We start from the raw sequence: 13,545 nt of genomic DNA on the forward strand, positions 1-13,545 counted from the left end.
GTTTTAAATGACAATGCAACTACTTTAATCATTTAAAATTATTTTTATCCTCATAAAAAAACAGGAAATGGACATCGTTTGACCTTTGCAGTTCTGACAACCCGGTGGTTGTCAAAACCGACACAGCGTGAGTGCTGGATTATGTAAAAATGCAGGTGTGAAACCACAAGTGTGCTTCGTGCCTCACGTGGTATCCTCCATCCTCTGTGTTATAGTTTGTCACCCTTTGTTTCTGTCCTGTTTTTGCACACTATTCAAGCTGCAACCTCAAGAGAACAACGATGACAATCCACTTGGTTCCAAAAAGAGATCTTCAACGTGTAAAAATTACGGCAATAAAAGTATTAACTTGCAATTGGGCTACATTGCGAAATGAAAAGTATTTCGTAATGAGTTATGGAAATTCTGGTTTCTGTTGATGTACTAGTTCATTATGTGCAGTGAAGTCAGCATGAAAAAAAAGAAAAGAAAAAAAAAAGAAACCATAACTGATTCTGAACACAAAGCGAAACCCATTTCTTGTTAAAACCACCCACATTTCCTGCTGCTCGATGCTCCACCGCAGCACCGAGGTTGCAACTGAACCTTTTTGCCTGGATGCTACATTAGTGCGTCTGTGAAAGACCCGGCGTGTTCGGTGCTCTGCTCCCTCAGTTCACCCACAGCACTGACCTTCTGTTCTGCGTCTCCCTCAAAGGACAGATAAGCTCCCTGGTTGTATCATGTTCTCAGACTAACCATGAGCACATTCACGCTCCTGCAATGCTGCAGCTCAACACCTCGCCGATGAAGTACATTTCTAGGTAAACAATTTGCTCTTTTCAGGGTGGATCTTACGGGTGTCACGCGGGCCGATTCGTCATCCGCAAACGTACGAGCCCCCCCGTGCTCGGCTGTGTCTTCAATAAACATCTACAGACAGATTCAAACATTGAAAAGTATTTAGCGTGACGTTTAAATAAAATGGACATTGTTGTTCCTCATTATTTAAATCTCAAAGAATGTTTTGGGTGAATGAAAGATCCTCATGGAAAGAAAAAAACATCTGTACGTGCATCACTTTTATCCACAAGGTAGACACCACACCGACCTTGTCTTTATCAACAAACCTGCTATTACTGATGCCATCGCTGCAGTGGTCTTCTGGATTCTCCACGAACAAACAAGACCGCTGCATTCACTGCTTTTCAATGGCATCCTCCACCACAAAATTGCAGCTTTTCATCCTCCGTCGGCCTCATGACTTTGACTCTGAGGCGGGAGTGTCAAAGCGACACCGTCTCCTGGCAAGTATTTATTTGAGACATAATGACTGGCGGAACGTATGCGCGTGACACTGGGAATATGTAGTAAAGGAAAGTCAGATAATGTTATACATGTATGCACGAATAGAGCTGCAGCTAGAGAGGAGAGACAACACCCAAACACAAGGGGGGGGGGAGGAAACCAAACCACAGCTATTGATACACAAAAGGCACAGACAGCGGCGCGTGGCAGCACCCGAAGCTCTTTTATATTGCATCGTATTAAGAATGTATGACTGTGATGTTAATATAATGTGTGTCATATCACAAAGTGGCAGGTTCTCCAATTGTCCAATAATGACCTATTTGCCGATTCGATACCATCGAGGAAGAGACGGCAGGGCAGACGTAAAATGAATAAAACATTGCATGGAGGGCTCGTGACACTTCCATTTCAATCTCTCTCTCTCTCACAAAGTCTCTGAGAAGACTTGTGTGCAATTGGGGTAAAATCAGCACTTGGACGGTTGCCTGAGTTTGTGTGCACATTGCATTTCTCTGTTCTCTTTATCTCACACATAGACGCCTACGATGCACCACTTTCACAAGCAAAGCCGACGTCTTCTCGCATCTGCTCTCTTTGTTTGTTAAGATAGTTTACTGGCAATATCCACGCTGGCTGGCGTACCCTGTATCCACGGCTAATTAGCCGATGCCATCGGAGTCCTGAGCTAAAAATGAATATAGGATGCAAGTGTGACCCCCCCCCCCCCCCCCCCCCCCCCCCCACCCCCTTAAGCACGCGGTGAGGTTCAGTGAGCTGTGGGTGTCGGTGAATCTTTAAAACGATTTAAAGTCTCAGAAAATAAAAAACGAATGTGTGATCGTCTCATTAGAGAAAGGGAGAAAAAGAGTCGGCGAGGAATGATCCCTTTTAAACTTTTTTTTATTATGCAGGTTTGAAATAAAAGAAGCAATGTGACACAAACAGATGCTGCTGGAAAGGGGGGGGGGGGGGGGAGGAGCAGCGACCAAAATATTAAAAAAAAGAACAAAAAATCAGTGTGATCAGCATCCTTTTATCAAACCAATGAAAATGAAACAACAAAATCAGATTAAAAATACACCTCTATTGTAAGAAGCAAAAGTGATCTAATTTCTTTCATAAATAAGAAAACCTGTCAAATGGCTGATGGGTAACTAGCGGAAACAATATATTGATAACCATTTAAAATATTTATCATTACTGGCTTTACAAATAAAATAACCACAATTGGCAGGTTTTATTTTTACACAACTTAAAATGTTATAGTTCTGTAACAACTAAAACTGAAATTATGCAACAGTAAAGAGATAAATACAGATGTCATTGTCAGCAAAATGCAATTCTGTTAATCACACAAAAAGTTAAAAAGATGAGATCAACACAACCTAACACCAAGTAGAAACTTATAAAAATCACTGTAATGGGGATGTGATGGCTCCATTCACATATTTCATTACTTCACTTGTGCATGTCGAGGAGACAAAAATTGACATTATGCTCAGAGAAAATAAGAAAAGGGAGGCGGGGGGCATTTTGAGGCAATGTCTTTTTTTTCCATTCCAACAGCAACATCTCATTTTATCTCACGGCGATTCTTTCTATTTCTCTCTCTCTCTCCGTCTCTTTCCTCTCTATCTCTCACCTGCCTCTTTCCATTTAATGATCTGCAGGACACATATTGTGTATTCAGTTTTAGATTGAACTTTATTGGAAAAAAAAACACACCAGTGAGCACAGGTTTAATGCCAGAACGAGAGTGTGAAATACTCCTCTGAAATCCAGCTGCACAAGGCTGTTAAAATTCACGAGAAAGACCCGACACTCCAACGCTCACACAATCTTGCGCACGAGTGTGTGTCCGTGGACATACACACTCAACTTCACACGTCATGAATGGGGTACATTCTAACGTCCAGACACACACGCACGCACACACACACACACACACACACACACACACACACACACACACACACAGAATGACTTACATGTAATATTAAAGAAGAAAAAAATCTATCTAGACTCCCAATTCCCTATTTGATCCCATAAAAGTGATATTTACAATCACACTGTGACCGCTCAGTAGACCTCAACAGGTCCTTAATATTAAAAAAAGATCCTTTTCGTTTTGTATCCTCACACACGTTTTTTGTATCAATTTGCAGGCCCTTAAGCAAAGCTACCATAACATCAAAGCCTGCGCTGAACCTACTAGAAGTTAATATTTTTCTACAGTACAGGGCCCAACGCTTATTGGCAGGGAAAAAAAAAAGAGAAAAGAGGAAACGATGTTGCAAGCCAGAAATAAATAAAACAACAACAACAACAAAAAGGAAAAATGAGAAAGAAAAAAAACGGAAAAAGGAAATTAAAACGATTAAAAGAACACAGAGAGTTTTTTTTTCTTTTTTCCTTCTCGTTCTAATTAAAGCTGGATGGGGTCCCTGAGGGGACTCTGATGGAGACACAGAAGAGGAGTGCTCTGCAGCCCGGCCGGTTCCAGAGCGACCAGAGAAACACAACTCAGAGAGGAGGGAGGGAGGGAGGGAGAGAGAGGGGGAGGGAGAGGGGGCTTCATAAGTGCTTGGCAACTTTTAAACAGCAGGAGGACTGCTAATACGTTAAGTGGTACAGACGGCAGTCATCTAGTCAAAAAACGCTGGTCACAAATTCTTCTAGAAACTGAAAGAATCATTACGTTGACCCAAAAAAAAAAAAAAAGATGGTGGTGGTCGTGGTTCGGGAGGCGGAATGTGTGTGTGTGTGTGTGTGTGTGTGTGTCCGTATGTGAATGCATGTTATTGTACGTTACAGTAAGTGTGAACTGTGTGTTTGTCAGAAGAGGGCTGAGGGGCAAAGGGGCAAAGGGGCGTTTTGGGGGGGGTTTAGGGGTGAGAGCAGACTTCTCTGTGTGGTATTTGTCGACCGGGAGTGATCTTCAGTTTCAGGTGAGGTAGAGTGGCTTGTCCCTGCCAATCATGCTGCCGCTGGAGGGGAGCAGAAAAACAAACAAACAGAAACACAAGCACTGGTTAGATGACCGACAGAGAAACAATGGGCAATAAAAGAGGAAAAGGAATGCAGATACTTTTAATGGGCACATTTTAAGCCCATTCTTCCTACTTCTAAAGCCTGTGAACTTAACAAAATATGTCATGGTGCTTTGTCCCGAGCTCTGAATATCTCCCCGTGCTGCAGGACTGTACAGCCTGCCAAACCGTTTAGTACAACAACAGTGAAAACTTGTTTAAGGGACATCTGTTTTTTGTATTGCTGTCTGACAAACACATGACAAGCTATTATCTCACCATTACCTCTCCAGCTGTCTCCCCCGTCTCACTGGAACCGAGCTGACAATTTTCGACTCTCATATTGTGAAAGCAGCGGGGGAGACGGCTGACAAGCTCTGGTCTAACACTTGTCCGACAAAGTCACCCTGAAAACTCTCGTCATTTACCCTTTAACAATCCACTTACGCATGTGTTTGTATCGTTTAGTTGAGTAAACGCATCAAACGGCAAATGAAACCTTTATTTTGGTTGAACTCAATGTTCAAAATGTCCTTCAGGACTGTAAGACATGGGGGGGGATGGAAATAAAACAGTCCCCTCTGTCGCCGCTGACCTGCAGTGGTTGCCACACTCCCGATTGCAGTATTCGCTGTCCCAGTCGTGGCTCTGAGCCACTCCAGGACCTGGGCCGGGACCGGGGCCTCCTGGAGACTGGGGACCCCCGATGCTCTTCTGGTATTCAGACTGCAGGTGGGAGAACCCCTGAGGAAAGAAAAGGCAAAAAGGCAAATGAAGCCCACATCTTAAAGTGTCAACTGCTGCGTGGCGGAAAAGGTGCGCGTCGCCGCGTCGCGTTGCTCTACCTGCTGCCCGGGAGGCGGGGAGTGAAGGGAGGCCTGCAGCCCCATCTGGTGAGAGATGATTGGCTGGGACTGGACCTGCTGCATGCGGATAGGCTGGTTGAGGAGCGAGCTCTGGTGCAGGGATAGCTGCTGGTGGGGGTGGAGGGGTGGGCTGATCTGGAAGGAGGAAGGGGGAGAGGCACTAATGCTTGGCAGCATCTGCGATTGGCTGAGCGTCTGCGACAGGGTGTGGCGAGGGGCGTGTCCCGCGTAGCTCTGCAGGTCGCTTAGAGGGAAGGCCCCGGGCCCCAGGTAGGGTGACGAGGGCTGCGGGGGATGTGGCACGCTGTACAGGGGCGGGTTGGCTGGCATCATGTGTGGAGAGGCCTGGCTCGTTTGGGCACTTTTCGTCTCCCCGGGGTCATTATATGTCTAGAGGAGGACCAATAAGGGGGGAAATGGTAACAATTGGTAAGAGCGGCTGGATCATTTTTCAGTGAAGCAAAAAAAAAAAAAAAAGGAGCAGCTGGCAAATTCAAATGTAAAGGCAATTATCTTAACAGCTTCGTGAGGTAGATTGAAAAGTAACATGGCTCCTCGTCCAATAAATGCAAAAATGTGGTTTCAAATTTCAGTTTGGCAACGTGGTGAACTCATCTATAGTATTAATTATCCTAAGTAATTAAAGTATCAGTAGCCATAGCAGCTCATGCAAATGTCCCCCCTCTCTTTATTTAGTCCACACCGTTCGATGCCGCGGGACCCGACACGCACGTTTATTCTGCAGGTCTCTCAGCCTCCCGTTCTTTTATGAGGTGGTGAATGTATGAAATGTATCCAGCGTTTCTCATTAGCTGTCAGACGGGGCGGAGTGATGTGTGGTGGTCTGCTACTTAGTAATGGCTCGCATCCATTCCTCTGAACCCATGAAATAATCAATGCAATGGAGATGGAGAGATGGATAAAAGTGAGGGTCAGATATATTTGCAAGGTCGAGTGGAATATAAAAAGTTGCAGTAACGGTGTAAAAGGTAAAAAGAGATGATTTGTTTCACCTTTTTTTTTACTCCAAGGAGTTGTTTTAGGTCGTATGTATTAGGGAACAATAATATGATATATATCAGAGGAAATGTATGAAGACTGTGTGTGTTTGAATTAAAGTTTGCGAGGATCGAAGCTACTTTTATTGCATTTTTTCGACTTTACACATTTACATTCTGTACGTGGGAGCTCTTGGATTCGAATGAACACAAGAGAATTGCCATTCCATTCAGAGGGAAGCAATCACACTTTTGTTTTTTCCTCTCCTCCCAAACAAACCCACATGCGTCACCAAACAAAAAGGCAACAGGTGCACTGTGAAGATGTGAATCCTCCAAATGACACTCCAATTACCTCCAATTCCACTCGCCCCAATTCACTTTGAAAAGACCTCCTTCATTGGTAATTAAAACAGAAAGTTGCTTTGAATGATGGGATTCAGCGCTGGATTCAGATTGGCTGTCAGGTTTTTTGACTGGCAATCTAGCGACGTATAGTATCAATCAGGCCTCTGTATGGGAGCTCTGACATGAATGTCTAATTGCAGCAAAGACAAGCGATGAGAATAGTCTTTTTAGTTGAAAGTGTGCCACAGTGAAAAGGGCTGATGAATTAACTATTCATGCCTTAATCAAGGTGCTTGTTTTCGGCCCATGAGCAACGAGAGGAAGTGCGGCGCTGCGCGGAGGGGAGGGGAGGAAGGAGGACCGGGATGGGTGAGGGGGGGTGGGGGGGAAGAGGCGGAGCTTGGTGTATGCTAATGCAATTTAGATTTTGTGTTTCGAAAAACAATGCCGAATAAAAACTGCAAAAAAAACCCGAAACGCGCTGCGCCGGCGGATTGAAACCCGAGATAACGGTGGCACCAGCCTCGCAGATGTACCAAGAACCACCCTTTTTTTTAAAAAGAAATGTTTCACTGTTAGGGTAAAGGTGTTTACGTTCTGGGCTAAACGGGAGCGAGAGCAGGTGTGAGCGGCCCGGGCGCATCAGGGGCCCCATCAGGGAGGACGGAGCCACAGCGAATGATAGCCGACGCAGGGATGAGCACACAGACGCGCACCGATACTTTTTTTTTTCTTTTTCATTTCTCCCCAGGTTGCAAATCGGGTGTGTGTGAGACCTAATTTTCACTGTTCTCCTCTGAGCACACACACACACACACACACACACACACACACACACACTGACCCTTCTGTGTAGCAAGTGGAGCCTTTCCTTGCAATAAGAGTGAGAGGAATCCTCAGTCTAATTTATCATCCCTTACATTGCCGCTGACCCATGTATATCAAAGATGTGACCCCCCCCCCTGTGGTTACCTTGGAAACCAGACTGGCTCTGTAGGCGGCCAGGGCTTTCAGGTACTCCTTCTTAGCAGCCTCTGTTTTCCTCTTGTAGTTCTGCAGGGGCAAGAACACAACAACAACAACAGCAACGATTGATTACAAGGTGATGGCAAAAGGTTGAAACGACCCCGTCGGTCCACACGGACTGATGTGGAGGAGATTTTTGTCGGGGAGTCACAGGGTGATTGTGTGCCCCAGCAATGCAGCGGTGCGTCCAAAGACCCGGTAAATGTATTTCATTGCAGGTGGAGGAGATTTAGCCGTCGCAGCACGACGTTGCTGCGTTTTCAAACATGAGTCCAGATGCAGAGGCAGAGAAAGCCCGTGTGCAACGACGGGGAAATGGAGTTTGAAATACGACGACGCTAAAGGAGCGACAAGGAGCTGTTTGTCACGTCGTGTGCGTTGCTTCCCAGCCTCTTTCCCTATTAAGGCCGTGGCTCATCTCTTAATCAGAGACGATGTCCCGGCAAATCATTCAGACGAGGAGGGGGGGGGGGGAAATAAAAAATAAAAAGAATTGAAAGCAGCATTAGTAGAGAGGCAATCTCCAGCCTTCTGAATGAACCTCCAAGACAGAGAATTCAAGTTAATGTCATCACATGTCACTCACGGACTCTTTATAGCTGCCACTGCAGCTTTTTCGACGCGTGGGGAAAAGAAGTCGCGAACAAAAAAAAAAAGGTCCACCCTTAAATCGACGAGGAAGACTCAGGCGTCCCCTTTGAAACGTTTTAATATGAAGGAGAACGCGCGGGTTTGAACGCGGCGGGTAATTGCTGATCCTCAGCGCGAGACAGTCTGTGGCTCCGTGGACGGGGTCATTTCTTTCAAAGAGGTGGGGTAGAATAACCATTAAGCATTCATGGGTTGCCAAATTCACAAAGGCTGGCAGCTGCAAACACGGGCAGTCAATAAACAAACAGACATAAACAGGGAACAGCAAACAAACCGCCACGAAGACGGATACAATCTCCTGCTTAAACAGATGATGTTCCGCCTCTCACTCGTGCCTATTTACAATGTCGTTATTATTTCCACTGCATCGTATATATATGAACGACTGCATTGGATTAGGAAATCATAGATACAGCGACAAACTTTCGTAACACAAACAGATAATCCCCATTAGGAGAGAAATTACAGTTCTGAAAATAAAAACTGACAACCTTACCCCTCGGCCCTTTAAATATTGATCGAGTCACGGCTGCCTCTTTAATGAACCCCAAACTTCTCCCAGCAGCTTTAATTTCTAATCAATTTAACACAGCTAATGATTCGCGCAACGACGGACACTTTTAAATAAATTACCATGCCTAAGGATGTCTAATTATTCCAAAGTGAGTGGATTCATTAGCAATTGAAGCCGTCAGGGGCTGCAGGTCAGTATGAATTAAAAATAACAAAGCTGCGAGGGGAGAGCATATGCCTCCATCGTAATCCTGACACAGAGGTGTCCCGCCTGAATTAGCCCCTAATTGTACCTTAATGAAATGTTCTTGTTTGATAACCAGTTAATTACAGAAGACAATAACTTCGCACCCTGCTGACACTGAAGGGAGTGATTACCCAGACGACCGAAAAGCCGAGCGACCGGTGGAGGAGGAGGAGGAGGAGGAGGAGGAGGAGGGAGGATGCAAAGTTACAAAAGATATACATGTGAAAGGCCAGAGGAAGATAGATTGATAGATGCTGAACTGCATATGGAAATACAGCAATTTATTTTACATAGGAACAGTTTGTGTTCTTTGCCTTCATCTTCTCATAACTCCAACGCAGCAGACTGAATTAAATAAAACTGCTGCTGTAAAAAAACGAAAAAAAACCTCGGTAAATCTTAAATCTTAAATAACAAAAACAAGACAACTGTTCTTCTGTGTTTCTGGGGCAACTTTAACATGTAGTCACCTTGAGGAATAACGCAGCCCGAGCAACACATTGATCTTACACTATAAAACAAAGGCCTTGGGGAATTTCAAAAAACGCTGCAAATCATGCAGGCATCCCCGAAAAAACATGTTAATAAAAAGGAAACTATCAACATAAACATGAATACAGAATAAAAAAACAACTCTGTTCTACCAAACTCGAGGGTGACACTGGAGAATACACAACAATGATATCAAAGTGGGGTAAACTCTCACGGAAGCTAACGAAAAAACAAAGGTCGCAGAAGGAACACAAATCACAACAACGGCTCTTGTGATCGTTTCTTCAATGAAACACAGCGATAAAACACGCCGCCTTTAATCCATCCATGTGAATTCCGCCGCGTGGCACCGGAGGTAATTGGAAACAGGGACCACGTTCTAGTTAAAACAAAGCTGTGCGTATAGGGGAAGGGTTGTGTTTACATTCTTCTGCTCATGCACGGCTCCAGAAGGTCTGACCGGGACGTGGAGTACACCTCGGCGCTCCTATAGAGACGACGTGGCAGCCGATGTTGAAAAAAAAAAAAAAAAGAGAACTGGAAAAAAAAGACGTAAACGGGCTCCGAGCGGGCAGAGATAGAAAAGGTTCGAGGTATGAGACCTCAGCGGCAACAGTTATCCTCCTAAATGTGGTTCCCCTGTAAGTCAGTTCTCGTCACTCCGCGCTGTGTTATGTTGTTCAAACCAAAGACGCAAATGTTCAACTCCTTAATGACTATTAACGAGGTTAAACTCTGTCAACGCGCGTTTAACAAGTTTACTCGTTTGTTGTGCAGGAACAAGTGACAGTGTTAGTCACGGAGAATAATTAGAGCAATCACAGTGTTATTGCCCAGACAGGGTCCTACATTTCATTCCATAACGACATTATTACCTAGCGTTAATTATGTGTCTTGCGAGGTGACACGTTTGATTAAACGCGCGATTTGCACAAACAAATCAAAACATTAGCAGCCGAGTGGCATAATGAATGGATGTTTCTAAGCTGGAGTTGCCCTTTCGTTTCATCTCTATTCTCAGGTAATGCTGTGAAGGACAATTGCATTTAAGAGGAGAGAGAGAGACAGAGAGAGAGAGAGAGCATTGCATCTACAGTGCAAAATCTAAGGTGAAACAGAAGGCGGGACACGAAGGGTTAAGAAGCACAAACAATAACATTTCAGGAGCAGATGTCCTTGAGGCAAAACCAAGGACAAGGCAATTGCTAATCTTGTATTCCCAGCATGATCAAATCACCAGGCAACAGATATAAATAAAAGGACAGGAAATGAGGAATTCACATTCAAGGGTGTCAGCGGCGAAATGAAGATTCATGGTGAAGAGCCCCGGTGAAGGCGGCAAAAATTAACTGCAAATAAAAGGGACAGGCGGCCTCCAAAGTCCGGCGTATAAAGTAGGTTTGGTGGTGGAAAAGCACACACATGCTTAGATGGGGTCTGTGCGACGGTGGCAGAGGAAAATGGGCTGCACTTTGTCATGGAGACAGGTGCTTTTATTTGACACCCAATAGGCTGCGCCCACACTGGATATTCTAAAAATATGAGCCTGCGAATGGTCATCAGACTGTCTCGTTTTCCCTTCATTTCACGCTATCATTTGTTACCAGAACGGCATTCTGTGCCTTTTTGACTTTGACTGTTGTTGTGGGATGCTAAAATGATTTAGAAAATGTGCCGGGTGGAAATGCTCCAGACAGCAGTTAAATGTTAATGAAGTTCCGTATGCACAGGTCATAAAATAAAATAAAATTGACTCGCGAAAAATGTTCTGGGAAATACAGTATGTCTGCACTGTTGATTGCAACACACTCTTCACTTCTTTCAATGCAGCATTACCGCTGCATATTAAGCACGTTGGTTGATTGTGTTTGGATGGAAGTATTTTCTTTTTCCTCTCTGTATAAATATAAACTGTCATTATGTAAAGTGGAGGACACCATCTTATTTTGGAAGAAAATCTTAATTTTCTTGTGCTGCCTCATCGCTCTTCTTCTTAAACACATGTTATTGTGCAGTTTTAGCGTACACATGATGATAAAGATGAGCTGAGCCAAATCCTTCTTTCATATTTAAGTCCAATGAATTAGTGGTTACCTGTTTCTGCTCCTCTCCCAATCCATCCCACATGGAAGCCACTATCTTGGACACGTCCCCGAAGGTGGCGTTGGGGTTCTGTCCTTTAATGGCGGCCTGCGTGTCTCTGAAGAACAAGGCGTAGGCTGACACGGGCTTTGTGGGCTCATTGGGATCCTTCTTCTTCTTCTTTTTTTGGGGTTTGGGTTTGGGCTTCATCATCATCTCTGAAGACGGCCGCTTCTCGCCCGTGATCTGGAAGACCATCAAAAGCACGCAAAAACAAAACGACTTATTGACACCGCAGACACGAGGGCCACCAATCCCACCGGAATGATTCATTGCGTCTCTGGTGAATGCCTTAAATATTTGATTGCGGTTTAAATGCACGAATCAAGCTCTCTGTTAGCTGGTTAGTCAGCGTTTTAATGCACTTTTCTTTCCTGCCTGACTTTGTCAGAAATAACATCTGTTAGTTCAATTCATCAAACCTTTTCAAATCTTTATTTTTCAGTTATTGAGCGAGTCATAAATTCGGACTTTTCATGCTGCGGGGGGGTGAAAGGAATTTTAAATCGCCTGCTGTATCAGCTCTGACTTTGATGTGGTCTCGGAGTGAACTGGAGGGAGCGAATGGAATTACTTACTGATAGGAGTGATGGTAATCATTTTCATTCACACAGCAGAGATGTATATGCAGCGGTATATGAGGTTTTTATTTAACCAAATGGTCTCCTTCTTGTTTTACCGTATCACTGCAAGCTAGCATCTATAAACACACACCGGTGAATCTGACACACTGGGGATGTGGCCGAATCAATTCCGTGCTCGTTCCCATTCCCTGATCGAAAATAAGTCTACGGAGACATTGAGGCCGGTGGGCGATACATGAAAGCAGATTAGCATAAATCAAACTAACCTAAACAAGTAGCAGCAGCAGTCGTTTTCAAGCCAGATTGCATGTAACCAAGTGAAGTAAATAGGTCAATTTAACTCGCACCATTTCGACCACACCAATAAAAAAATAAAAGCGTCTTCAGTTCCCCTCAACAGCAACCAGATTTCTACCCGACCCGATAAAAAGCACCCCCAGAATCCCCGCCGTAAGCCCGCCAAAAAGACCAGCAAAAAGCCAAGACAAGCGACGCCACATCGGTACCTTCGAATGAGGATCAGTCTCCTCCTCCTGATTGGAGCTGGAGGGGGAGGGTGTGGCCGATTTACTTCCGGGAGGTGAAGGGGAACCATGAGGCAGTGCACTCCTGCCGACCTGAGGGTTTAGCTGGGTCAGTGCGCTCATGGGGTTGGGGAGTATCGGAGGTGACCTGTTTATCAGGGGGTGGTTACGGACGGGGTCATAATGAGAGCCATCTGGGTGCTGGTGATGGTGTTGCTGTTGATGTTGTTGTTGGTGGTGGTGGTGGTGCAAAGCCATCTCCTGCATCTGGGGTGAGAGAAGAACACCAGCTTTACCATCTTCTCCTCTACTCAAAGTAATAAACGTTTGCCAATTAGCCAAATATGCACAGACGTGGACGAGTGGCGTGGACATTTTTCAAATTTGAGAAAATATTGGGAAAAAAATCTAAAGTAAGACCAGGAATTACTGTTTGGACGTGTTGGAGTGAGGAACGCATGTCTGTTGGGAAAAAGGAGAAAAAAAAAGCTCGACAGACAGACCTTCTCATTGTTAAACTGAGGCTGGTGATTAGAAAGCTTCTCTTTTTTATTACAATAACAGGAACTATCTTGCAGGTTTGTGGCCAATTCCACTATGGCTTTTTGTTACCACTGAACTTTATTTGCAAGGTGGTTTTGGGGGCAGGGGGGGGGACATTTGAATATTGTGGGCAAGGCGGTTAATAAGCTAAATATCCAAATAAAAATGTAAAAGGTAAAATCCATCAGGCTGTTCTCCTCGTTCACCTGTAACGAGTAGGTGGCCAGTGTTGGAGCTGGATGGAACCAGCATTCAAAAGAGCTCGCTGGGATAGCTGTAGACAGCTGTCAAT

General features: G+C 44.7%; 1 protein-coding gene across 2 annotated transcripts in view; it reads right to left on the reverse strand.

The window, feature by feature from the left end:
* Positions 1-2,172: 2,172 nt before the first annotated feature.
* The window catches only part of tox2 (TOX high mobility group box family member 2), a 74,673-nt gene continuing 63,300 nt past the window's right edge, over positions 2,173-13,545 (reverse strand). The window contains exons 5-10 of one of the 2 annotated variants that reach the window (XM_040203896.2): positions 12,693-12,977; positions 11,555-11,788; positions 7,504-7,584; positions 5,165-5,575; positions 4,915-5,063; positions 2,173-4,277 (exon numbers count right to left, since the gene is read on the reverse strand). In XM_040203896.2, the coding sequence (XP_040059830.2) occupies positions 4,235-4,277; positions 4,915-5,063; positions 5,165-5,575; positions 7,504-7,584; positions 11,555-11,788; positions 12,693-12,977 (1,203 nt within the window). In that variant the 3' untranslated portion in view covers positions 2,173-4,234. The remainder of the gene's footprint in view (positions 4,278-4,914; positions 5,064-5,164; positions 5,576-7,503; positions 7,585-11,554; positions 11,789-12,692; positions 12,978-13,545) is intronic. The other variant, XM_040203898.2, reaches the window with a different exon arrangement.

The sequence above is a fragment of the Gasterosteus aculeatus genome, chromosome 17, assembly GCF_964276395.1.
Source record: "Gasterosteus aculeatus chromosome 17, fGasAcu3.hap1.1, whole genome shotgun sequence".
In the NCBI taxonomy this organism is placed as follows: domain Eukaryota; kingdom Metazoa; phylum Chordata; class Actinopteri; order Perciformes; family Gasterosteidae; genus Gasterosteus; species Gasterosteus aculeatus.